The sequence below is a fragment of the Chelonia mydas genome, chromosome 8 (assembly GCF_015237465.2).
Source record: "Chelonia mydas isolate rCheMyd1 chromosome 8, rCheMyd1.pri.v2, whole genome shotgun sequence".
Taxonomy (NCBI): domain Eukaryota; kingdom Metazoa; phylum Chordata; order Testudines; family Cheloniidae; genus Chelonia; species Chelonia mydas.
In genome coordinates this window covers 45,497,495-45,525,001 of record NC_057854.1, presented here as the reverse complement: position 1 = coordinate 45,525,001, position 27,507 = coordinate 45,497,495, and the positions used below count along the sequence as shown (strand labels likewise).

Genomic DNA, 27,507 nt, shown 5'->3' with positions numbered 1-27,507 from the left:
ATCTCTTTGCTGCTCTCCTTTCTTTTCAGACAGCTTTTCTGATTGGTCCTCATGCTTCATGTTCTTATTTTCCTTCTCACATCATGTCTTTTCTCTCCTCTTTCACCCTCCGTTCCCTGTTTCCCTCCCTTTCCTGCAGTCTCCTTGACCTCCTGCTGACCTTCCCGACCGCTCCTTCAGTCTTCCTCCCAATTCCTCCTTAAATCCAGCCTTCACCTCACCTCTCACTCATCTCTGCATCCTGCTCTCAATCCCCGTCGTTCTCCCCAAACTCCCTCACTCGTGAACAGGGCTATGGATCTGGAGACCTGAGCTCCGCTCTCAGTGCTGCCATGGAGCTCTGAGCTTGGGCCACTCATTTGACCTGCCTGTGCCTCAGTGTCCCCATCTCTAGCCTTACACTGTTCTTGTGGAGGTTCAGTCACTTACGTTTGTGATGCACCTTGAGGGTAGAGAGCGCTCCGGGAGTGCACAGCATAGTTATTATAAACCCCCGCGCGCCTCCCCCGAACCCGTTCCTAGCCTGCAGCTCCCACTGGTTATCTCCTGTTCCCCAAATGTCTCCAATCTCCCAAATCATCCATTCTCTTCATCCTGTCCCCCTCACCACGCCCTAACCTCATACCCCTTCACAGCCACCTCCCCAGCATAGTCAGAGCCTCCTTCTCTTTCCACTGAGCTTGTGCATCTGCTCACATTTAACCCACTCCCTCCACAAAGCTTAGTTCATTCTCAGCATCTTCCACACCCCACCAGATGGCTCCCTTGATCCCATTTGGGTAATCAGAAAGGACTACAGGGGGCAACTGAGGAGCAGGGCACTGCTGGGAAGCTCACAGCAGCACTGGCAATACTCAGAACTCACCTGGTTTCAGAGTAACAGCCGTGTTAGTCTATTCGCAAAAAGAAAAGGAGGACTTGTGGCACCTTAGAGACTAACCAATTTATTTGAGCATAAGCTTTTGTGAGCTACAGCTCACTTCATCACATGCATACTGTGGAAAGTATAGAAGATCTTTTTATACACACAAAGCATGAAAAAATGGGTGTTTACCACTACAAAAGGTTTTCTCTCCCCCCACCCCACTCTCCTGCTGGTAATAGCTTATCTAAAGTGATCACTCTCCTTACAATGTGTATGATAATCAAGTTGGGCCATTTCCAGCACAAATCCAGGTTTTCTCCCCGCCCCCGCATACACAAACCCACTCTCCTGTTGGTGATAGCTTATCTAAAGTGATCACTTTCCTTACAATGTGTATGATAATCAAGGTGGGCCATTTCCAGCACAAATCCAGGGTTTAACAAGAACGTCTGAGGAGGGGGGGGCGGGTAGGAAAAAACAAGGGGAAATAGGTTACCTTGCATAATGACTTAGCCACTCCCAGTCTCTATTCAAGCCTAAGTTAATTGTATCCAATTAATCCAATGCAAATGAATTCCAATTCAACAGTGTCTCGCTGGAGTCTGGTTTTGAAGTTTTTTTGTTGTAATATTGCAACTTTCATGTCTGTAATCGCGTGACCAGAGAGATTGAAGTGTTCTCCGACTGGTTTATGAATGTTATAATTCTTGATATCTGATTTGTGTCCATTTATTCTTTTACGTAGAGACTGTCCAGTTTGACCAATGTACATGGCAGAGGGACATTGCTGGCACATGATGGCATATATCACATTGGTGGATGTGCAGGTGAACGAGCCTCTGATAGTGTGGCTGATGTTATTAGGCTCTGTGATGGTGTCCCCTGAATAGATATGTGGGCACAGTTGGCAACGGGCTTTGTTGCAAGGATAGGTCCCTGGGTTAGTGGTTCTGTTGCGTGGTATGTGGTTGCTGGTGAGTCTTTGCTTCAGGTTGGGGGGCTGTCTGTAGGCAAGGACTGGCCTGTCTCCCAAGATTTGTGAGAGTGTTGGGTCATCCTTCAGGGTAGGTTGTAGATCCTTAATAATGCGTTGGAGGGGTTTTAGTTGGGGGCTGAAGGTGACGGCTAGTGGAGTTCTGTTATTTTCTTTGTTAGGCCTGTCCTGTAGTAGGTGACTTCTGGGAACTCTTCTGGCTCTATCAATCTGTTTCTTCACTTCCGCAGGTGGGTATTGTAGTTGTAAGAATGCTTGATAGAGATCTTGTAGGTGTTTGTCTGTGTCTGAGGGGTTGGAGTAAATGCAGTTGTATCGCAGAGCTTGGCTGTAGACGATGGATCATGTGGTGTGGTGAGGGTGAAAGCTGGAGGCATGTAGGTAGGAATAGCGGTCAGTAGGTTTCCGGTATAGGGTGGTGTTGATGTGACCATCGTTTATTAGCACTGTAGTGTCCAGGAAGTGGATCTCTTGTGTGGACTGGACCAGGCTGAGGTTGATGGTGGGATGGAAATTGTTGAAATCATGGTGGAATTCCTCAAGGGCTTCTTTTCCATGGGTCCAGATGATGAAGATGTCATCAATATAGCGCAAGTAGAGTAGGGACGTTAGGGGACGAGAGCTGAGGAAGCGTTGTTCTAAGTCAGCCATAAAAATGTTGGCATACTGTGGGGCCATCTGGGTACCCATAGCAGTGCCGCTGATTTGAAGGTACACATTGTCCCCAAATGTAAAATAGTTATGGGTAAGGACAAAGCCACCAAGTTAGCCGTGACATTATCGGGGATAGTGTTCTTGACGGCTTGTAGTCCATCTTTGTGTGGAATGTTGGTGTAGAGGGCTTCTACATCCATAGTGGCCAGGATGGTATTATCAGGAAGATCACCGATGGATTGTAGTTTCCTCAGGAAGTCAGTGGTGTCTCGAAGGTAGCTGGGAGTGCTGGTAGCGTAGGGCCTGAGGAGGGAGTCTACATAGCCAGACAATCCTGCTGTCAGGGTGCCAATGCCTGAGATGATGGGGCACCCAGGATTTCCAGGTTTATGGATCTTGGGTAGTAGATAGAATATCCCAGGTCGGGGTTCCAGGGATGTGTCTGTGCGGATTTGATCTTGTGCTTTTTCAGGGAGTTTCTTGAGCAAATGCTGTAGTTTCTTTTGGTAACTCTCAGTGGGATCAGAGGGTAATGGTTTGTAGAAAGTGGTGTTGGAGAGCTGCCGAGCAGCCTCTTGTTCATATTCCGATGATATTCATGATGACAACAGCACCTCCTTTGTCAGCCTTTTTGATTATGATGTCAGAGTTGTTTCTGAGGCTGTGGATGGCATTGTGTTCTGTACGGCCGAGGTTGTGGGGCAAGTGATGCTGTTTTTCCACAATTTCAGCCCGTGCACGTCGGCGGAAGCACTCTATGTAGAAGTCCAGTCTGCTGTCTCGATCTTCAGGAGGAGTCCACCTAGAATCCTTCTTTTTGTAGTGTTGGTAGGGAGGTCTCTGTGGATTAGTATGTTGTTCAGAGGTGTGTTGGAAATATTCCTTGAGTCGGAGACGTTGAAAATAGGATTCTAGGTCACCACAGAACTGTATCATGTTCGTGGGGGTGGAGGGGCAGAAGGAGAGGCCCCGAGATAGGACAGCTGCTTCTGTTGGGCTAAGAGTATAGTTGCATAGGTTAACAATATTGCTGGGTGGGTTGAGGGAACCATTGCTGTGGCCCCTTGTGGCATGTAGTAGTTTAGAAAGTTTAGTGTCCTTTTTCTTTTGTAGAGAAGCAAAGTGTGTGTTGTAAATGGCTTGTCTAGTTTTAGTAAAGTCCAGCCACTAGGAAGTTTGTGTGGAAGGTTGGTTTTTTATGAGAGTATCCATTTTTGAGAGCTCATTCTTTATCTTTCCCTGTTTGCTGTAGAGGATGTTGATCAGGTGGTTCCGCAGTTTCTTTGAGAGCGTGTGGCACAAGCTGTCAGCATAGTCTGTGTGGTATGTAGATTGTAATGGATTTTTTACCTTCAGTCCTTTTGGTACGATGTCCATCTGTTTGCATTTGGAAAGGAAGATGATGTCTGTCTGTATCTGTACAAGTTTTTTCATGCAGTTGATAGATTTCCACTCCATACGGCTAAATGCAGTGCCTTGCATAATGACAGGTTTCAGAGTAACAGCCGTGTTAGTCTGTATTCGCAAAAAGAAAAGGAGTACTTGTGGCACCTTAGAGACTAACCAATTTATTTGAGCATAAGCTTTCGTGAGCTACAGCTCACTTCATCGAATGCATACTGTGGAAAGTATAGAAGATCTTTTTATACACACAAAGCATGAAAAAATGGGTGTTTACCACTACAAAAGGTTTTCTCCCAGCCCCCCACACACACACACACAAACCCACTCTCCTGTTGGTAATAGCTTATCTAAAGTGATCACTCTCCTTACAATGTGTATGATAATCAAGTTGGGCCATTTCCAGCACAAATCCAGGTTTTCTCCCCCCTGCTCCCACACAAACCCACTCTCCTGTTGGTAATAGCTTATCTAAAGTGTTCACTCTCCTTACAATGTGTATGATAATTAAGGTGGGCCATTTCCAGCACAAATCCAGGGTTTAACAAGAACGTCTAAGGAACACTCAAGACTCCATTCTGTCCTCCTCCCACAGAGCAGACTCCAGGACTCACTGACTTGAATTCTTAAACCATTCTGCTGAAGCCACGAGAACCCCGTTCCCTGGGGATTCCTTGCATTGACCAGACTTCGTGATCTTCCCAGACACCGGCATACCATGGCCAAGAGGGTTGCTGTGATCGGCTCTGGCGTGAGCGGACTGACCTCCATCAAGTGCTGCCTGGATGAGGGGCTGCAGCCCACCTGCTTCGAGAGAAGCGATGACATCGGGGGGCTCTGGAGGTTCAGAGTAAGTGTGGGGCTCGTTGCCTGTGGCTGTTTTTGTAAATTGGACCCTCCTCTGTTCTGCATTTCCTAAAAGGGCTAAGATCCCCTCTGCTGTCAGGCTCAGAGCGAAGCAAAGATGGGAAACAGTGGGTGGAAAAATCCTGAAGGGAGGGGCGAGGAGTAGCCTAGTAGCAAATTCCTTCTGGTATCTGGGAGCTAACAGAAGCTGCTCCATGCCAATGGCACTGGGACATGTCGTATGATCAGTGGAACTAGAGAAAGCGGGTCACACTTCAGGAGGAACCAAGTTCAGTGTGACATCAGGAATGCAAGCCAGGTCCAGGCTGCTTGCATACACCCCCTGGAGCCTCAGTATATACCCCTGGCCTCTCAGCATGCATAATACAGATCTCTTTCCTAGGACTCTGCCTGCCTGCCCTGACCCTTATCGCTAATGGCACAGGGCAGGGCTGCACAGCTGTGATGGGGGGTGGTCATGATTACAGCCATGTTATAGGTAGGGTTGCCAGTTTTGGTTGGACGTATTCCTGGAGGCTAATCTGGGACAATCCTGGATGCTGGCAGCCGTAGTTACATGGCATGTGTTCTATGACATACCACTGGGAAAATCACTGAGACTTCAAGGCTCTTTAACTCCTTCTCTGTGCTGCCCCCTGCCCAGCCCCATTCTCTTCCTTTGTGACAGGGGCGACTGATCGCAGCCTGGCTCCTGAACTTGCCCCTGGAGCCTGGAAAGTGACTAGCAGAGGGATTTTGTGACAAGCATGTCTCCTCCTTTTTGCTGCTTTTTGCTGCTTATGTCAGGCTTGAACGTCTGGGGGCAATGGGCTGTTATTTATAAAGGTGGTTTGGTTTTGTTTGATTTTACTGTATAAATATTAGGTAGGACAAGTCTGCTCTCCCCTGGTTTTGCAGGAGGGGGTGGGGAAAGTTTAATTATGTTCATTTGCAGGGGATGTACATTGTGAGCTCTAATGGAAAGAGATTTTCAATCTTTAACAAAGACATCCTTCCTTCCAAGTGTCCAGTAAACACTGGAGATAAATAGGTGTTAGCCAAAACAAACAAAGCGAAGATTTAAACACTCTGACTAAATGAACTTTTAGTCCATTTTCCTCTCAGTTTCCCAGGTTTTCCTCTCTTGCCTATTAGTGTTGTAATGTTAGTAGCTTTCCAGTTGCCAGGAATCTTTCAGACTAGACAAGAGTGTAAAAAAACCCAGTGAAGCAAAACTTCCCCCCCCCCCCCCCCCATCAAACCCTTTTCACTCTCATTCATTTTTCATAAAGCAACAAATGAAGGACCCAAGGTCAATATTTCTTCCTTTTTGGTCTTAGCTCTTGCATTTCCCCACATTTTGTGTGTTCACATATGTTAAATGTAGCAGTGCAGGATACAGGTTTTACATTTAATTACACAATCCTAAAAGTAAATTTACTGGCTCATGCTGTATTTCCCTGAGATCAAGATGACATTGTGTTAAATTCAGACCTGGGGTAAGCAGGTGTATCTCCATGGCATTTCAACCGAGTTCAACAACTCTAAATGTGGCGTGTCTTAAATTTTGTCTGAGAGTTCATTTATTTCCCTCTGTCCTTTAAACATAAACATATTACTGATGGCTGTTTTTATGTTCACTTCCACAGCTGTCTGAATAACTGTTTATCTCCCCTCCCTGCCCCCCATGAGTTAATTATGCTAATGTGGTTTGTTTACCCCCTAGTGAAACCTTTGTGGGGGGGGGGGGAAAGAGTGGGAGAACAGTATGTAATCAAGGCAACCTGCAAAAACAAAAAAAAATATGTGCCATTTTTCTGTGTCTTTATGATGTCTAAAGAAAACCTAAAAGTTTGGGCAAGATGGTAAGTTTTCTTGTTTGGCTTGTGTTTTACTTTACATTGTGTGTCTGCCTAGCAACAAGGAAAAATGCCAGGAGCAGATAGCCAAGAGACGACGATTATCCTCATTGAGGGCCTCTACATCTAAATTTGAGTCAAGCCAAAAGTAAAAGATGTAAATGATTAAGAAAATAAACCTTTTATGGTGAAAAATATATATATATATATACATCTCCCAGTGGGTATGGTGACCAGTGTGACACAGGCTTTCAGTAGAGACCTTACATGACACTCTATGGCAGTGGTCCCTAAACTGTGGGGTGCTAAGGGTGTGGAGGAACATTCGGGGGCACAGTGGGGCCCAGGCCAGCTGCCAAAGGTGGGCTGGGGAGGGAGCATCACCCGACCCCTGGCTCCCAGCCCCGCCACAGTTCCACACCCAGCAGCCGTCCCAGCTGCCGGCCCCGACCATGGTCCAGTCATAGCTCTGTTCCCAGTCCCTCTGCCAGCCTCAGCCCCTGACTGACTGCAGCCCAGCCATGGCTCCGCTCCTGGCCCCTGCCCTAGCCCAGCCCCCAGCTGGCCCTCTGCCACCCCCGACCATGGCCCCTGGCTCCTGGCCACAGCTCCAGCCCCAGCGTTGGCCCCCCTTACCTCTGTCTGTGCACCCCCTCAGGAGCCGTGGCCCTGCTCCTGGCCCTGGCTCCCAACCATGACTCTGGTGTGGAGGGCAGCACACAGCGTGACAAGTTTGGGGATCCCTATAACCCTTTCACACCCCTGAGCCCTCTGCCAGTTGGCACAAAGAGGAACCTGGGTTGCAGTCCCCCCTCTTTCCAATCCAAAGAAGATTTATTTTCTTTGCCATGTCAAGTAGGCAGAGTGATCCAGCTGCAATGTATCTGGACTTGCTGGTAGGGTTGCCAATCCTCCAGGATTGTCCTGGAGTCTCCAGAAATTAAACATTAATTTTTAATTAAAGATTAATATGTCATGTGATGAAACCTCCAGGAATATGTCCAACCAAAACTGGAAACCCTGTGGCTGCTGGAATTCAATAACCTGTTAATTCTCAGCTGGGTCTCAGTGACTGTGTATAAACAAATGGGATCTGTGTTGGGCAATGTTTAAATAATCACCCGCCAAGAAAAAATTGCCCCAGCACTGGTGGTGGCTAGAAGCCACACTGCAAGCACTGTACATACACAGCAATTCCTCTAGCACCCCAGCAAGAAGAGACAAAATCATGCCAAATGTGTGTTTGTAAATGTAGAGTTTAATTTTATACTTCATAGAAAGGATCAAATGCAGCCTTGATGGAAATTCTAGAGAGATTCTTTCCAAAATACCTTCATTACCAAAATACCTGAGCACCTTCCAGTCATGCGTTAAGTGACATGACTAAGCTCTGTCACATATGGTTTGTTCTTTCTCTCACTCTCTCCCAAAGGAGAGAATTGTGCACGCTACGGAGTGTTTTGATGGGGTTTTTTTAATATATATTATATGTACACCATGCTGTGTTTGACAGGAGGTCTCTACCATGTAATGTCAGGGACGAAATGTTGCCCTAGAAGAATAACCTCATTAGACAGCAACCGTGAATGGTATATTACAGTTTATACTGGCATTCCCCCAGTTAAAAATGTAGCTGAATTATGGTGCCAGTGTAAATAGTCTATGGACACTAGGGCAAGCATGCAATTCTGTGCTGAAGCAATTAATACTTTTTCTGTATGTCTGCCAAAGGAGGAAGAAGCCCTTAGGACACAAATGAGTCTTGCAGAAATCTTGCAACATGGGAGAGGACTGTAAATGATCGCAGATAGCCACGAAATAGTGACCTGTTCAAACTTCAGTAACAGCATGAACCAAGCATTCAAAGACCACTGACAAGTCATAAGAGTTGCTACAACAGCAGCCATTCATGTCTACCATTGTTTATTATTTGTATCACAGCATCATCTAGATGCCCCAACAAGGTCCCATTGTGTTAGTACTGTACATACACCAAATGAGACATCCTCAGAGAACTTAAAAATCCCAATAGACAAAGCACAGGAAAAAAGCAGTGGCATTATCCCCATTTTACAGATGGGAAACAGAGGGCCAGAGAGATCCTCAAAGGTATTTAGGCTCCTAACTTCCATTGGATCTGGGCCTAAGTGACTTCCACAAGGTGTCATAGTGCATCTGCAGTTCACATCTCCTGAGTTCCAGTCCAGACTCTTAACTACAAGACCATCCTCACAAAGGAGAACATCTGCTACAAAGAAAAACTTGTGGCAAGAAAGATCACTTTGGTTCTTCATTGGGAAGCTTAAACAGAAGCGAGAGCCCACACAATGCATTGGGCCATCACAAGCCTTCAGACTCAATGAGCGTCACACAGCAACATGGAAAACTCTGCGGATTTGCACTATCTAGTAACATTTTAAAATACACCTTTGTTTGTCTGATGTTTTCTAGGAAAAGGTAGAGGAAGGCAGAGCCAGTATCTACCAATCCGTATTCACCAATTCCTCCAAGGAGATGTCGTGCTTCAGTGACTTTCCAATGCCTGAACACTTTCCAAACTTCCTGCACAACACCAGATTCCTGGAATATTTGAAACTGTATGCAAATCGCTTTGATCTTCTGAAATACATCAGGTTCAAGGTATGTCCTATTAAAAGAGGGTCCTGCTACTTTTTTATTTCCTATACACAAAAGCCAGTCCCCTACTTATAGGCTATATAACTTGTCTTTTGGGTTAAGGAAAACAACAGGATAAGAAAGAACGAAAGTAAAGTTTGCATGAGATAGAGCACAACTTCAGAATGGCTAGTTACATAACATAACCTACCAATTCTGCATGTGTGTGTAGAACTACAACTGTATGCAGTGTTGTTATAGCCATGTTGGTCCCAGGATATATGCAAAATAAGGTGGGAGAGGTAATATTTTTAGTGGACCAACTTCTGCAGGTGAGAGAGACATGCTTTCGAGCTTACACTGAACAAGAGCTCTGCATAAGCTCAAAAGCTTGTGTGTCTCACCAACAGAAGTTGGTCCAATAAACAATATTACCTCCAGCACCTTATGTCTCTAGAACTATAGCTGACCTGGCTTCTGGGGAACAGATTGCTTTCTGATAATACTCTTCTTCAGGTTAACTCTCTGCTGGGTGGAGGACCTGGGGAAGGCTTGCAGAACCCAATATTATGGAAGAGAGATGAGACTGTCACACGGTGACTGAAAAGGGACAATGCGGCCACAGGGGAAAGGGCAGCAGGGGCATGGATTAGATGCTGAGCAGATTCAGATTCAACAGGGTAGATGATCAATCAAAATTCTGACCAAGCCCCCGATAGTGAGAGGGGATTCTGGCCTTTTTCTCATGGATTCAGTCCCAACCCCCGTTTCTACCTCACAAAAAGCACAGCATGTCAGGACAAGGAGCAGTGTGAAGAGATCAGGCTAGTGGATAGGATAAAAAGACCAAAGCATCATTTTTCTTTGGGTTTCTTAAATTGCTTTAAACTAGGTGTTTCCAACTCATTCTCTTACAAGGGCCAAATTGCACAATTAATTAGGGTCTGTGATGCTCTCCAGGAGCACCCAGGGCTGTGAAGCACCTTGCTACCGCCCACCCTTCTCATGAGCAATCCCCGACTGTACCAGCTGGGCATCAGCTCCCCAACTCCATGGGCAACACAAGCAATGCCCTCTAGGTCTGTGCTCTCCTCCCCACAGGTTAGCGATAGGCGTACTCCAACTTCCGAGCATCTCTCTGGAGCGTCCAGCCCCTGGTCAGCTGCATGCTCACAGAATTCACCACTGTGCTGCTCCCAAAGAAGCAGTGTACCCCAGTTTACCAATCCCACCTCAGATCACCGCTCCCCCTCACACCCAGCACTTAGACAGGCTCATAAGGAAATCAAGTGTAAGTTTAGCTTAATGCAGTTGAGCTCCCCCAAAGTTTTTGCAGTGTTTTCCAGCCAGGTGGGCTGTGACCCTCCTTTCATAAGATAACACGCTGATAGTTCATCTCCTCAATGAAAGAGCCAGGGTGTCTCTCTGCAATACACTTCCAATCCATTGTCTTTACTAGTAAATAGGATGCCCACCACACATTGGGTGTGAGGGGTTTTTGGGTGGGGGGTTGGGGTTTTTGGTTCAGATACATAACTCCTTAAATATCATCCATCCATCCATCTTATACTTAGGGCTGTTAAGCGATTAAACAAATTAATTGCATGATTAAACAATAATAGAATACTATTTATATAAATATTTTGGCTGTTTTCCACATTTTCAAATATATTGATTTTGATTACAACACAGAATACAAAGTGTACAGTGCTCACTTTATAATTATTATAAATATTTGCACTGTAAAAATAAAAGAAATAGTATTTTTCAATTCACTTAATATAAGTACAGTAGTGCAATCTCTTTGTCATGCAAGTTGAACTTAGAAATGTAGAATTATGTACAAAAAGTAACTGCATTAAACAATGTAAAACTTTAGAGACTACAAGTCCATTCAGTCCTACTTCTTGTTCAGCCAATCACTCAAACAAACAAGTTTGGTTTACATTCGCAGGAGATAATACTGCCTGCTTCTTGTTTACAATGCCACCTGAAAGTGAGAACAGGCATTCTCATGTCTCTGCTGTAGCCAGCATTTCAAGATATTTATGTGCCAGATGCACAAAAGATTCATATGTCCCTTCATGCTTCGACCACCATTCCAGGGAACATGCGTCCATGCTGATGATGGGTTCTGCTCGATAACGATTCAAAGCAGTGCAGACCGACGCATGTTCATTTTCATCATCTGAGTCAGATGCCACCAGCAGAAGGTTGATTGTCTTTTTTGGTGGTTCAGGTTCTGTAGTTTCCACATTGGAGTGCTGCTTTTTTAAGACATCTGAAAGCATACTCCACACCCTATCCTGATCAGATTTTGGAAGACACTTCAGATTCTTAAACCTTGGGTTGAGTGCTGTAGCTATCTTTAGAAATCTCACATTGGTACCTTCTTTGCGTTTTGTCAAATCTGCAGTGAAAGTGTTTTTAAAACAAACAACATGTGCTGGGTCCTCACCCAAGACTGCTATAACAGAATATATGGCAGAATGTGGGTAAAACAGACATACAATTCTTCCCCAAGGAGTTCAGTCACAAATTTAATTAACACATTATTTTTTTAACGAGCATCATCAGCATAGAAGCATGCCCTCTGGAATGGTGGCCAAAGCATGAAGGGACATAGGAATGTTTAGCGTATCTGGCACGTAAATACCTTGCAACGCCGGCTGCAAAATGCCATGCAAACATCTGTTCTCACTTTCAGGTGACATTGTAAATAAGAAGCGGGCAGCATCCTCTCCCGTAAATGTAAAGAAACTTGTTTCTCTTAGCAATTGGCTGAACAAGTAGGACTGAGTGGACTTGTAGGTGCAAAAGTTTTACATTGTTTTGTTTTTGAGTCTGTTATGTAGCAGAAAAAAATCTACATTTGTAAGCTGTGCTTTTACAATAAAGAGATTGCACTATGGTACTTGTATGAGGTGAAAATTGAAAAATACTATTTCTTCAAGCATTTGCAATCAAAATAATATAAAGTGAGCACTGTACACTTTGTATTCTGTGTTGTAATTGAAATCAATATATTTGAAAATGTAGAAAAACATCCAAAATATTTAACACATTTTAATTGTTATTCTATTGTTTAACAGTGTGATTAAAACTGCAATTAATCACGATTAAAAAAAATTGTGATTTTAAAAATTAGTTAATAGCGTGAGTTAACTGTGATTAATCAACAGCCCTGCTCATAATGACTCTGACCAGTGTGTTACTGACTGTTGGTAAAGACAGTAGCTCACAAAAGCTTATGCTCAAATAAATTTGTTAGTCTCTAAGGTGCCACAAGTCCTCCTTTTCTTTTTGTGGATACAGACTAACACGGCTGCTACTCTGAAACTTGGTAAAGACAGCATACACCACCCTTTAGTGAATAATTATGCACATATCTGACCCAGGGGATCTCTGTAAAACCCTGTGCAACTCCCATGCCCTCTGCCTCAAGAAGTCACAAGATCCATAGGTGGGGTCTACAGAACTGGGACCCATGTTCTATGATCACTCCAGAATGGATCTCTCAGTGATGAGAATGCAATCCTTTGGCAAATTTGCACATCATCCCTTGGGCCTCATATAGCAACCTAATATTTACGCCAATGTGTCCATATATTTTGCTTCACATTTGGGGGTATTCCAGTTAAGATTTCTGTGGCCTGATATTCAAAGCGCTGAGCGCCCATAGCTCCAAGTCATTTGGAAACATGAGTGCTCAGCACCTGGAAAATCCAGCCCTGGATGCTGACACGCCCAAAATTGAAGGGCAGTTTGAAAAATGTTTCCGTGAGTTTGGTTACTGTGGCATTCACCATCACGGAGTGGGGATAAATGATGCATGGTACTTATAACACTAGGATTATTTCTGAACTTTGTTTTTGTGTTTGAACATGCAGTTGGCCATTTTGCATGCAGAGGTGTAGTAATTGTGTGTGCAAACAAGATGCACAGTTGCAACCTAAGCTATCTGAAAACTTTCCCCTTTCAGCTTTTGTCTACACCAGGCTTGTAGCCAGAAGTTTTCACCGTTGCTACCAGCAGTTCAACTCTACTAGTGGTAGCAACATTTTTACCATTCTGTCACCCAGATCTGCTCTGGGCGACACTAGGCAACAGGTAATAAAAGCCAGCAGCAACAGGAACCTGATCAGCCTAGCGTTGCCATCATTGCTACCACGAGTGGAGTGGGAACAAGGGGGGGGAAAACTTTGGGCATGAAACCCTAGTGTAGACACAGCCAAAATGTCACCATAAGGCATAAGAGTTAATGCCCAGTTAAGGTGAACTGGACCAATTCACTCATCTCTGAGCTGTTTCAGGCTACAGCAGTACTCCATTCCATTCATGGCTGGAAGGTTATGTTTGCAGCAGTAAGGGCTACAATCTTCCTTGTCGGTTAAATGAAAGCTAGCATTCTGGAAAGTCTGGATCTGTCAAGCAGGCTGGATTAAATATACCCATTTCTGGCCTGTAAACTATGCAGTTAACTTCCTGCTTTAAGCCAAACCTGAATGTGGAGCCCAGTTCAATCCTAGCTTCTGAGCTTCTCTGAGTATGTGAGTCACAATAGATCACCTCTAACACATGGTGCTGCGGCCAAAGCACTGATGTCTTTTCTCGGGTTTACTTTCAGACCACAGTCACCAGTGTAAGAAAATGCCAGGATTTCTCTACCACTGGCCAGTGGATTGTTGTCACTGAGAGTGATGGGAAGCAAGAATCCACCATGTTTGATGCCGTTATGGTGTGCATGGGTCACCATATAGAATCCTTTATCCCGGAGCAGTCTTTTCCTGGTAAGAGCTGTGTTTGCAAAACCCTCCTACAGGATGTATTTGGGGTCCAGGTTAACAAGGTGCAAAACCAGGAACAGTTAGGGACAATTGTTTGTATTCCTGTATTGGAGTGAGAGCCTATGGCTCGCTGCATGACCGGTTTAATGATTCCTCCAGATCTGATTATTCCTTCCTGTCTCTCTTGAGGCTTTAGTCCCTTGGAAGCATTACAGTTATTGGATTATCCAAATCATTACTTCAGCAAGCAGATGGGCCTGGATCCCATATCCTCTTAAGCCAATGGATATCTTTCCATTCACTTCAATGTGTGCTATATAGGGCCCAGCTGTTAGCTTTCCTGATACGAGACTAATTTAAAGCAAGAGCATTGCGAAATTCTGTACATTAACCAAATACCTGGCCATGAACAATGCAGGGTTCAAATCAGGAAGCTGTTATCTGTTTGATTCTGTAGTCTCTTCTATATTGGTGTGTATTTTATATATATAATAGCACCTCCACTGCCATATTCTTCTTTTCTCTGCTAGCTTTCTTCTTCCTTCTCTTCTTTTTGCCCTGAAAAATCTCAGTCACAATGTTTAAATTCTCACCCGCTCCAATATTTTCAGCTCTTCCAGTAAAAGTAAAGTTTGGGGTCAGTTGGTTTTGGACAAAGGTTGGTTTGGTTTCTACTTTAGCGGAATGGTTTTTCCTAGTACTGAAGCAAAATTGTTGGCACGATCAAAGTTTGGCGCAAACACACATCAGGAGGCAGCTAGGCCTTTGAGTGGATTGGCCAAACATACCAGGCACACTCAAGTATTTGCTCCGTTCTTAACATTTGGCACAGGCCAGCTGGCATCCCCACCCAATTAACTCTGAGAGTGAGAAATGATTGCAGGCAAAGGGTTCAAACCTCTACAGCAATGAGTGTATGCTCGTCGCAGCTCAGGAGTGGGGGGCCACCTTTCCATTCCCCCAGTTCTGTACCAGATTAGGAACATAGCCCCTGGGGTAACTTAAAGCATCTTCAGAGTTGCCATGTTATGCCACCTGCACCCAGTGCTCTGCCCTGCCCCTGCACATTCCTCCGGCACCTCCAAAGAACGGTGTGCAGCGGGGGGGATCTCCAGCCCTTTCGATCAACATTCATCCTGTTCACTGCATGAGCAGTACACAGCAGGTGGAAGAGGGCCCGAGGGTTACACCCAATGTGTCCACAAATCAAAGGCACTGCTCTCCACTGAAACTTCTCATTTTTCTTTCTAGTAAAGCATACCTAGACGTCTTCTCACGCCAAACACCCTACATCTCAATGTCTCTAAACTCTAGCAGGGGGAGGAAGGGTTGAAATACAAACTTGGATCTGCAAAAAAAAAAAAAAAAGAGTACTTGTGGCACCTTAGAGACTAACAAAATTTATTTGAGCATAAGCTTTCGTGAGCTACAGCTCACTTCATTGGATGCATCTATGCTTAAATAAATTGGTTAGTCTCTAAGGTGCCACAAGTACTCCTTTTCTTTTTGCAGATACAGACTAACACGGCTGCTGCTCTGAAACTTGGATCTGAATTTTTTCTTCATAACAGGCCGAACCAATTGACATCCCCACAAAACCTGCAGCCAAATGCCCCAGAATTTTAAGATGCTCCAAATCTGGCGCTGAGGGTATGTCTACACTGCAATGAGGAGGTGTGATTGCAGCATGTGTACCCCAGCTAGATCAAAGCTAGATTGAGTAACACTAGCGGTGAAGCCATGGCAGTACAAGCAGGTTAGCCCCGCCCACCCAGGACCCTGGAACAATCACATACCCTGAGCGTTAGCAGTTTAAAATCCATCTCTGCACTGAGATTCCAATCCTTCCTTCTCTCCTCGTAGGTATCGAAAAGTTCAAGGGCCAATATTTCCACAGCCGGGAGTACAAGAGCCCAGAAGGATTTCAGGGGAAGACGGTTGTGGTGATTGGAATGGGGAACTCTGCATCGGATATTGCTGTGGACCTCTGTCAGATAGCCAAACGGGTAGTGTGACTTAGCCGGCTACCCTTGTGATTTGGGGTGAGGGCGGTAGAAGGCATCCGTATACTGCATCCATAACATATACTGATGTGGCATGTAAGTAAATTACACGCCATGTCAGTATACTGTGGCCCAGAGACTTATTAAGAATAGCGATCACCTAGAATACGCAGCATCCCAGGCATTAAAGCCCAAATCTTTGCTTCTCTAGAGCAGGAAAAAGGCCTCTAACGATTGGTTGCTATTATTTTGATTGTTTATTCTATGCATTTCAGTAGGGCCTAGTGGCCCCAACTGCAATCACAGTTCCATTGGGCTAGGCCCAGTACATACACACAGCAAAAGGTCCTGCACTCAGACCAGCCAACAATTTAAAAAGACAAGATGGACAAAGGGTGGGAGAAAAGAAGTGGTGTTATCCCCATTGTACAGGTGGGAAACTGAGGCATGGAGAAGTTAAGCAATTTCCCAGGGTCACAAAGGGAGGCTGGAGCCAAATCCAGCTCTCCTGCGTTAGAAAAGATCACCTTTCCTTTGAGACTGGTACATCTAGAATCAGCCTCCACTATGAAAAGCAATCTGAAGTGGGTGTTTTTTTCCCCAGACCCCTGACTCTGTTCTGAGACGTTGTTCTCTATTGTTTTGACCTTGGTAGCCTCAAGCAGGAGAAGATGTTCAATGTCTGGAGATAAAACTAGGCTGAGATTTGCAATGCAAACAATGCACATGCTGCAGAAGACTGTCACTGCTTAAAGTGGAATTCTATATTGCCTTGTAGGTGTTCATCAGCACCAGAGGAGGCTCATGGGTAATGAGCCGGGTCTACGATGACGGCTACCCTTGGGACACCGTATTTCACACCCGATTTAGCAATCTGATCAGAAGTATCCTGCCTTGGCCACTTTTGAAACTGGTGTATGAACAGAAGATGAACCAATGGTTTAACCATGAAAACTATGGCTTGGTGCCTCAGAACAGGTATGCACTTTTAACGTGCAGCTGATCTATGGGTAGCTGGGGAGGAAAAGCAATCTGAATCATGTAATTATTAGGAGGCCATACTCTGTCCTCACTCATGCTTCACTTACTCCTTACTCAGGCTAAACTCTTACTGAATATAGGACTGGCAGGACTAGATCAGACCTGAGGCCTCTCTACCTCAGTCTGTCTCTGACACTGGCAAGGGCCATATGTTTCAGGGGAATGTGCAAGAAATTCAGTAGTGGGCAATTATGGACAATCATGGGCAAGTTTCTTCCTAACCACCATCACTTAGTGGTCAGATTATGCCCTGAAGCATGAGGGTTTACATTTTTGGATGTTCTCATTATCCACAAACACGTGTAATTCTTTTTTAATCCTGCAGTAGACCAAACTAACCCTCCAATCTTAACCCCCCAAAACACTGGGATTGTTTGAAATCTGGATTCAGATGTGAAGGGTTGGACCCATCTCTGCTTAAAATGCCAGGAAAGGGTCCAAGATCAAAACATGTACATTCTCCAGGAAAATAAATCTCCGGGGAGGAGGGAGAGGAGTTGGGGCTGGTGGAGGGGAGTGGGTCCTTGGCAGTGCTCAACTCTGTCCTAAAACTATATGGAAAATGCTCTTGGGAACCCAAGTCCTGCCAGGAAAGAGCAAATATTTATTTAGATTTTATAAAACAGTTGATTCAAGTCTTTCAACGAGAGCAAGAATTAGATACTCAAAGGAGAAGAGTCCAATGGCTTAGATATGTGGAACTAATCTCCTTCTAGTGCAGGAGGAAATGCATCCATTTAAACGGAAATGTCAAAAATGTCTCCCTTGGATCACCTCAGTTTTTGGGTGGCCAGTCTGGGCCACCTTAGGCCTCGCTTTCTGACCTGCAGCACCTGTTAACTTATTTCAGTCGGAGCTGTGGGTGCTCAGCACTCCTGGAAATCAGGCTGAGGATACATCAAATTTGTGGACGCTTGAAACTTTTGACCTTAACTTCCAAGAATATATCACCATGGCTGCGCTGAAAGAACTGGCCCCAAGGTGTGGAACCTGGAATGACTGTATGATTCAGTGACACTCTATTACTACAGACCCTGCTGACCTATGAAAATAGGGATAACAGGGTGTAAAATGGGTATTACTAACATGCTATTTCTACCCTACGCTTCTTGTCTGTAGTCCTATCGATATGCATTTTGTCAGCTCATTCCAATCCTTCAGTCTTACTCTTCTTCAAGGTATGCCTGATAGAGTGAAATTAATAACAGCTTCGCTGCAGCTGACTAGCTGTGGGATCTTTGGCACTCAGTCCTCGCAGCCCCCAGGTTATTTAGGGGAGCTAGGATGTAAGGACTTTGCGCACTGTTTGCACGGCCTCAACAAACCAGATGCCTCTACCATCTTGTGTCCTTCCAGAGCCCTGATGAAAGAGCCAGTGTTCAATGATGACCTTCCAAGCCGCATCCTCTGTGGCAGTGTGATGGTGAAGCCCATTGTGAAGGAGTTCACCGAAACCGCTGCCATCTTTGAAGATGGGACTATGGAGGAGAATGTGGATGTTGTCATCTTTGCCACTGGCTACAGCTTCTCGTTCCCCTTCCTGGAGCAGTCAGTCATCAAAGTGGAGAACAACGAGGCTCCGCTGTACAAACAAGTCTTCCCCCCTACTCTGGAGAAGCCAACGCTGGCCGTCATTGGCCTCATACAGCCGCTTGGGCCCATCATGCCGAATGCAGAGCTGCAGGCTCGCTGGGCCACAAGAGTCTTTAAAGGTAAGTGAATGGGCATGTTGTGATCCACGCATAATAACTGCCAACATGCCAAACGTGTGACCAGATTTAACCTTAAGTGGGCACAACTGCCATTGAAATCAGTACTAGTGCCCTTTGCATCAGGGTTCAATTTGGCTTATTGTCCCTGCGGCAAGGTGTTTATGTGCTTGATTTAGATAAGAATGATACATGGGAATACAGGACAGGGAGAGAATGGCAAAGGACACCAGTGCAGGTTCTAAATTCAAAAGTTTCACATTTGTTGACTCCCACTCATGGGACTGACTCTTTAATATCCCTCCTTAGCATGCTCAGTCTGCACAGACCACTTCTGATATTTTTTTTAAACAGTGAAGGTAATTAACTGCTCTAATCTAGCTCAACCACAAGTTATGGGCTGGATACAGGAATAACAGAAATTTCCTGGCCTGTGTGATGCAGGAGGTCTAACAACATGATCACAATGGTCCCATCGGCCGTAACATGTATTAATCTCTAATGTAGCTTACTGCCAGAGACCTGAAAGCAGGGAACTGTGGTGTTGGTATTCTTATCCACAAGTGTCGCTGCAGCCAATAAGAATCAGTAAAACAGATCAGAGAATATCAATGGGATATGATCATTATAATAAATATGTAAAATTAGGGACCGGGGAGAAAGCAAGAGCTGTGAACTGCAACTGGTTTGACCCTGAGTTGCTTCTGCCACAGAAATACAGCTGAAAGCATATATACCTGGAAAGGGAACAAGGCTCAGCTTCTTACAGAGCAGACTTCTGAAGCAGCTGTTTAGTGTCCACTGCTTTCATCACTGATATCTTACTTAGAATCATAGAATATCAGGGTTGGAAGAGAGACCTCAGGAGGTCATCTAGTCCAACCCCCTGTTCAAAGCAGGACCAACCCCAACTATCTCTTACTTCTCTGATAATCTCGCAAAGCAGTCGGGCTGTCAGAATGAACAAAAGGTAAACTAAAGCACTCATCTCCTGAAGTGCACAGGTCAATCTCTGACTCCTATTCATAACAGACAGGCATTCCCACATTAGGTTTAATCTTTCTAAATGTAAGTTTCACTTAAGAATGAACAGCTTTGATATTTTTCTAGGCAGCAGTGTCATCTAGTGGTTTATCAAATAGTTAAAGGACAGAAGTCAAAACCAGGACTCCTGGGTTCTATTTCCAACTCTGGCACTGAGTTACTACCATAGGGTTTTGGCCAAGTGACCATTTATCCAGCTGTAAAATTTGTATAATATTCAGACATTTTTTCCCTTCTTGAAATAAATATCAAGACTTAGTCACCTCTTGGGTCAAAACTTATCTTAAGGAACAACAAATCTTGAAAATAGCCAAAAGAAAAGTCAATACATGTAGTTGTTGCTATGGGTGCATGTAACAATCTTTCAGACAGCTACACTAGAATTCTCTCTCATTGTGCAGCTCTCTGTAAACTTGCAAGGGCTTCTCTGTAACGCGTCATGAGCATTGATGGTGCTACAGAAACAAAAGCTGCTGGCAGTGCACCGTAATTTAGGAATTATCCTTTAAACTAACGTTGTAAAGGAAAGGTGGCATTAGAGGAGCAGAAAAAGCTTTTCTTCCCCTTCTGAGAGTTTAAGAGTTTAAACCAAACTCCTCACTGAGGAGATCAACTAGAAAAATGCACTGTCTTGCCACATGATTGATTTCAGCCAGCCATAAATTAGGATTTGCTAGTTATATGTAACAATATCTCCCTGTCTAACAGGAGTGCTCTGCTGTAAGGTTTAATGAGTGTTTGTGAAAGCACTGAGGCCCAGATCTGGCAAGGTATTCCACAAAGTCAGTGGAAGTTAGGAGCCTAAGTAACTTGGAGGATGGGCCGCAGAGACCCAAGGCTGAATTGGAGCCAGGTGTCATAAGGGCAGATGAAATGAATTTGTCTTGCCACAGTCCCCATGGCAAAACTAGAGCAGCAGGATGGAGAATTCAGTCCCCTTAGCTGCAGAGGCTTCGGGGAAGCAACACTTTTAAGCATTTGTAGTGGAATGGGCAAACTACTTGATGTAACAGACCAGGGCAGGAAGCTTCCCAAATCCAGCTCTGAACTTCAAAGCTTGGGTCCCTCTGTAATTCTTGTAACTTATAAGTAACAGCCACTTTAATTTTATAGGGCTGACTGAGCTGCCCTCCGAGAGCACTATGATGACTGACATTGTCAAGAGGAAAGAGAAGAGGATCAAATGGTATGAACCACCACCTAATTAATATTACTATTCTCCACTCATCATGGGAGCAGTTTATACATATGGAGGAAATTGTATTTCTCCTTCTTCTCATGCTCCTTCTCAGAAAATACAGTCCAAAGTCTTCTAGAAGCTTTCGCTGGCATTCATGTCTTCATGTGTTTAAAATATACTCCATCTGCTCAATGACTAGCTCGCTGGCAGATATTACAAATGCCTTGAGTATTTGGGTTCCCCTCATTTCTTTTCTGGCTGCCAGACCTGTGTGTGTATTCCCTCCAGACTGAATACTTTAACCACATTTGCACAATTCCACTGCCCCCAGGAAAAAGGGTTATGGAACCATGTCAACCACATATATCAGTGTAGTCTCTTGATTATTCCTAGTAGCCAGTGATGAACATCACCCCAAACTAGCCAAGGATGCCTTCTGCTATTTTGTGGCAACGAAATGCAATTTTCATGCTTGCGCTGAAAGGAAAACAGGACACCTTTCAGACCACTTTCCAGAACTCCGCTGCCACTGTCTTTAGATCCAGCCTCCCTGTGGTGTGTCTGCCATCTCCCTTTTCACTCCTGTGTAAGAATGGCAGTGGGTTTTATCCTCCTTCAGATTGGTGGGTGTTGGATATTATATTCATCAGCCTTAAACCACATGCCCTTTTGGTCCATTACAAATCCTCATCAGAGAGCCTATACGAATTTCCTCAAGGGTCTTTCACATAGTTTATTTTGTTGATCAGAGAGAGACCTCTTTTGAAGGCAGCTACAGTAGAAGATGGCCAGGCTCACTAGCTTCCTTATCCCACAAAAATGTGAAGCTTATACCACATGCTGGTCCTCTGGAAATGTTAATCTCTGTGCCTAATACTTGAAGTGCCAAGAGTTAAGGGCTCAGCAGGTTGCAGAAATTGGAGTTGGGAGTTTCTCTGTAGCATCCATTGCTGTCATATCCAAGCTCTGAATGCATAGCAATAATTCTTCACATAAAGTTCTGCTCATTCCAGCCCATGAAATATTTCACAGGGTGTCTTATGAATTGAAAAGTTTTCCATTTTTCTAATGTTAACCTGAAATCACCGGTAGTCACCTGTAGGCTGTAATACTGTGGTCTAATTTTGGTTGTTGGGTGGTGTTGGTGCCCTGAGATGTACAGGAGGTCAGACTTGCAGATTGGTGGTCCCGTCTTGCCTTTGATGACATATTATAGAGTTTCGGGGAGTGTAGGAAGGTGGTCTGAGTAGAACAGCTCTTTTCCATCTCTGACTAAGAAGCTGTGATCCTTAGGGTTTGCTAGCAAAAATGTGAACACATTTGTACACACCACTTCAGTCAGAGCAGCACCATTGCACATGCCAAATGACCTGTTAGATGTAGGTGGTTTGTGTGCACACAGTTCTGAAAATCTGTCCCTGTAGGCCCGTACTGGGGACTCAACTGCAGCTGAAAGGGATTAAGATTGTCTAAGGTATGAGAAATGCACTAGGTAGGATGATATTATTTGTAATGCAAACATGCCGGCTTCTTCAGAAATAGTACGCAACCTGCTGACACCAACGTTCGGTAAATGTGCCTTGTTCTCTGAAAATTGGGGTCTACAGTTTTTTCGCATGGAGGTAACTACAACTCAGCCAGTTTTCGGGTATGTCTGCATTGCAATGTGGAGATGGGATTGCAGCATGTGTAGACATACCAGAGGTAGCTCTGATCTTGATTAAGAATAGCAATGTAATCATGGCAGCTTGAATGTGTACCTAGAGTCATGAGCTGGGGGGCTGACCCAAGCAGCTGCCCATGCTGCCACAGCTTCACTCGAGCTAGCTTTGCTCTAACTGGATGCTACATCAGAGAGCTGCAGCTACCCAAAAGTCTCTCTGGGCTGCTTCTTGTGGCTCTGAATTCCATTATTTCTCAATCTTCCCATATCTTGTCCACTTCCCTGTCTTTCTCCTTTCTCTCTTCTTAGCAATAGGTTAGCGTGGTATTAGCCAGTTCTCTACATGACATCCCTTTAGAACTGTATAAATTGGGAGCATCAGGTTCAATGTACATGGATCACTGAACAGTTCTGACAGTTGTGAGGCATCTCTTTCTTTGCTCTCTCCTTAGGTTTGGTACCAGCCGCAGCCAGACGTTGCAAACTGATCACATTGAATATCTGGATGAGCTCGCCGAAGGCTCAGATGCGAGACCCAGAATCCTTCCGCTGCTCCTGAAGGATCCCAGGCTGGCCCTGACGATTTACTTTGGTCCCTGCAGCCCCTTCCAGTTCCGCTTGACCGGCCCGGGGAAGTGGGATGGAGCCAGAAATGCCATCCTGACCCAAAGGGCACGGATCATCAAACCCACAAAAACGCGCGTGTTGCGCGACTCTTCAAACCACTCCCTGGTTTCATATTTGCTTAAAATCTTTGGTCTCCTTGCTCTCTTCGCTGCAATTTTTGTTAGTCTCCATTAGTCCTGAGCTCTCAGCAATGTGATGTGATGCTGTGCCCACTATAGAAGGCTTTCCCTTAAAAATAACAACCTCCTTGCCATATACCAGTCCATGGGTCTGATCCAGACAGGTGCTGAGCATCTGCAGCTGCTGACTGGTGCTAGTGAACATTGTGGGTGCTCATCATCACTTTTTAAAATCAGCCCATTTGATTGGAGCTCTCTAGCAAAGCTATGGGTTGAGATTTTTCAAAGCAAGCTATACAGGAGGTCAGACTAGATGGTTGTGTGGTCCCTTCTGGGCCTAAACTCTGCTCACGCAGCTCTCATTTCAATTAACACAAGGTTGTATTCCTAAATCCCTTAGGCAGCTTCACTTTGATCTGTTGATTTGGGCTCTGTTTAAATGCTGAGGGCTCGTCTATACACAAAAGTTGTACCCCTTTGACTGTACTGATATCATTATAACAGTACAACCCTCAGCGCTGACACAACTTTTGTGGAATAAGGCACCTTTTATGCCACTATTGCTGCTTCTTATGTATGGGAAGGGGAATAATCTATACTGTTATAACTGCCTCCACACTGGCGGTTGTACTGGTATAACTATTTTAGTAAACAGTTCCTCCCTTACCCAACATAGTTATACTGGTACAAAAGCTGGGAGTAGACTAGGCCTTAGCATGAGAGACTGTTTCTGTTACCCCAAACCTCTGCATTTCATGTTTGAAAGCAAGATTTGGAATGACAGTGGGGGCAGAAACACAGACCAGGTTTTGCAAGCCAGCAATTACAGACCAGTCCCTATCAATATCTGTACAGACCAGGCCCTCTCAATATCTGTAAGTGTGCTGTGTCCTTCTCCCTGCAATGCAAGAAAGTGAGGCCTACCCTCTAAATTTTCTAATTATACATTTAGTTTGAACCTAAAGTTGGACCTGAAGTGGAGTCTCAATCAATCCCAGCCAACTTCATTCAACCCAGTCAAGAAATCTCAGTCCAGCCCAGTACTGAAAGAGGCTGGGTGGAGTTTTCAGAAGCACTCAGCATTGGCCTAACTCTCTTCCCACCGAAGAGAAGGATAAAACTCCCTTCCTGCACAAGCTGACTTCTCAAAGGCCTCTCAATCCAGGGCTGACGTCTTGGGATTTCAGAGACGCAACTGAAGTTCACCTTCCACTTTAACGCCCATTAGCTTTGTCTGTCATAAAACACCTCATTGACCAACATACCGGGCCACCTCCATCACTGCAGCTCTCCAATACTTAGACAAAAAATTTGTGGGAATTACAGGGTAGCAAAGCTGCCAAATGCATGGTGGGTAGGATAACTCTTGTAATCTATTCTGGCGCTTCCATGATTCATGCGCAATGTTGCCAGCTACTTGGCCTGCTGGGTAACTTGCTTCTTGTTTCCTGAGAAAAGATACAACAACAGCTTGAGTTACTCATCAGCTAGCCTGTTAATAAAGGGCCAGATTCTCAGTTGATATAAACAGTATCTGGCTCAAAGCCATGGCAAAAGCTGTACTTTTGTTAGTGTGGCATTACTGATGCTATATTCAAGACTGAGATGGGAGGGTTTTTTCAGGACAAATCTCTATCTCTGGTTGCTCGGAATGAATTGTTTTCAGGCTGAAACTTGGCAAACTCCCGACTCGGTCTGAAAACATGTTTTTGGCAAGCTCGAAAAATGTCAGTTTGGTCATTTTTTGTTGTTGTTAATTACAGGAACATAAAACACAAGTTCATCTGAGTTCAAGATGCATTTGGAGAGACTAGTAATTGAAAGCACTTTGTTGTAAGTGTAAAGGGATGTGTGGTTAGTGCTTATCAAGGGGCCTAATTGTTTTGATTGTCTTAAAAAAATACACAAATTTTTAAAATTGACTGATACCTACTCCTGATGGTTGATGTATGTGCATGTTTGTAATATTCATGGTATTGCCAATAACACTTCCACAGTGCCAACAAAATACTGATTTCCAAACAGCTGCTATTCATGATTATAGGCTTAGAGCCACCTTCTTGAATATAACGCTCATTGGCTTTGACAGTAGCTTTTTATGCTATTTTTATGATATATGAAAGGAGGGAGACAGGTGTTGAAAAAGTTGTTAGATTAGGAGAGAGAGAGGGAGGGAAAAGTTTTTGAGACCACCATAAGTGCACCACATTATAGGTGTACAACTTCTATGGCGCTTGCATAACTTTTATATATCGTCTTCTGGGCCCTGGTGGAAAGGGACTGAAGCCTATGAAATGGGAAAGTATTTGATGATGTATCTTTTTTCCTTAGTGTTTGAGGGAATTCAGTGTAAAAACTCGTAGTGCTACATTTGAGATTTTAAAACCGCCAAATTCAGGAAGTTAAGAACTACAGTTTCTACAGTAACTTTGCACTTATCCATGCAGCAAATGACCATAGATGCTGAAACTAGGGGTGCTGCTGCACGCTCTGGCTTGAAGTGGTTTCCATTATATCCAGGGTTTACAGTTTTGTTCAATGGCTCTCAGCACCCCCATTATATAAATTGTTCCAGCCCCCCTGCAAGTTACACCAAATTTAACTAAAGGTGTGAATTTAAACTAACTTAATCAAACTGGAGCTAGCTTCTCTATGGAACCTCTTATTTTGGTTTAAGAGCGACTTAGTTCAGTTCAGTTTAAATGGATTAGGAAAAAGCTAACAGGCTGAAGCTAACCCAAAGTAGGCACCCTTAAAATTCAATAAGAGGATTGCAATGGTTTTACTAAACCGGTTTAATTAAGCCATTTCCAGTTTGTGGGTAGACCAGGCCTTTCACTCTGCCACTTGAAGTTATGCAGTAAAGTAGAAGGTTTCATTATACGATCACATGATACTAACTAATTGCATTAATAATAAGCACAGACTTGGGAAGGATGCGGAAGTGAAATACATACTGCCTTCTTATCAAGGTAGCTTTACTCTAGGAAACAAAAACTTGCGTCTCTAACACACTGTTCCTGCTAATACCAATGCCCACCAGGTGGTATACCTGACCCATTGCAAGCGGCCAGGTCTGTACTGATGTACTAAATAACGTTCTCTGTATGTATATATTGTGACAAAGTTCCTCCTCTGCCTTGGTGGGTCCTGCACTTTATTGGAGGATTTGCTCGCCTCAGAGGTTCACGGCAGCCCTCAGTTTGGCCACTTTCGTGGTTCAAATCTGCTGTTTACTCTAGTTAGCCTCATCACTGGCCAGCATGGGGAAAAGGAAGAAGAACAATCCCCGCAGTCTCTGCTGATCCACCTATTGGATCGGGGAACAGGCCAGAGACCTTCCCCTCTGGTGGAACCCACAATCCAGGTCAACTCCTCCGGTATCAAGTAGGGAGTTGGAGGAATGGAGGGAACCTGGGCCCACCTTCTACTCCAGGTTCCAGCCTAGGACCCTGTGGATTGCAGCTGTCTACAGTGGCTCCTGTAACAGCTGCATGACAGCTACAACTCCCTGGGCTACTTCCCCATGGCCTCCTCCCAACACCTTCTTTATTCTCACCACAGGACCTTCCTCCTGATGTCTGATAATGCTTGACTTCTCAATCTTCCAGCAGTACGCCTTCTCACTTTCAGCTTCTTGCACCTCTTGCTCCCAGCTCCTCGCACGCACACCACAAACTGAAGTGAGCTCCTTTTTAAACCCAGGTGCCCTGATTAGCCTGCCTGTCTTAATTGATCCCAGAAAGTTCCTGATTGTTCTGGAACCTTCTCTGTTACCTTACCCAGGGAAAAGGGACCTACTTAACCTGGGGCTAATATATCTGCCTTCTAAAATGGTGCGGAGATCCTGCATGTGCTGATCCCTGTACTGGTCCACGGAGCCAGGACTCCTGGGTTCTGTTCCCAGTTCTGCTGCCCCTTGTAGCTAACCTGGGGCCCAGGCCGGGGCCTGTTGATCATGGTTGAGGGGGGTTCACATCCCCTCCCCACTGATCCCCAGCAGCTGCAGCTCCTGTCTCGCCAATAAAGTTGTGTTGGTCTGAAAAAAATCACTCTCCTGTAGCCCTCTGGTCTGGAGGGAGTAGGAGGAAGAAGGCTG

General features: G+C 44.7%; 1 protein-coding gene across 1 annotated transcript; it reads left to right on the top strand.

The window, feature by feature from the left end:
- Positions 1-4,479: 4,479 nt before the first annotated feature.
- Positions 4,480-26,583, top strand: LOC102936211 (dimethylaniline monooxygenase [N-oxide-forming] 2). The gene is made up of 8 exons (XM_007061192.3): positions 4,480-4,764; positions 9,071-9,259; positions 13,863-14,025; positions 15,886-16,028; positions 16,804-17,003; positions 18,423-18,778; positions 20,933-21,005; positions 23,115-26,583. The coding sequence occupies exons 1-8, from the start codon at positions 4,633-4,635 to the stop codon at positions 23,461-23,463; spliced, it is 1,605 nt and encodes a 534-aa protein (XP_007061254.2). The 5' UTR covers positions 4,480-4,632; the 3' UTR covers positions 23,464-26,583.
- Positions 26,584-27,507: the final 924 nt, after the last annotated feature.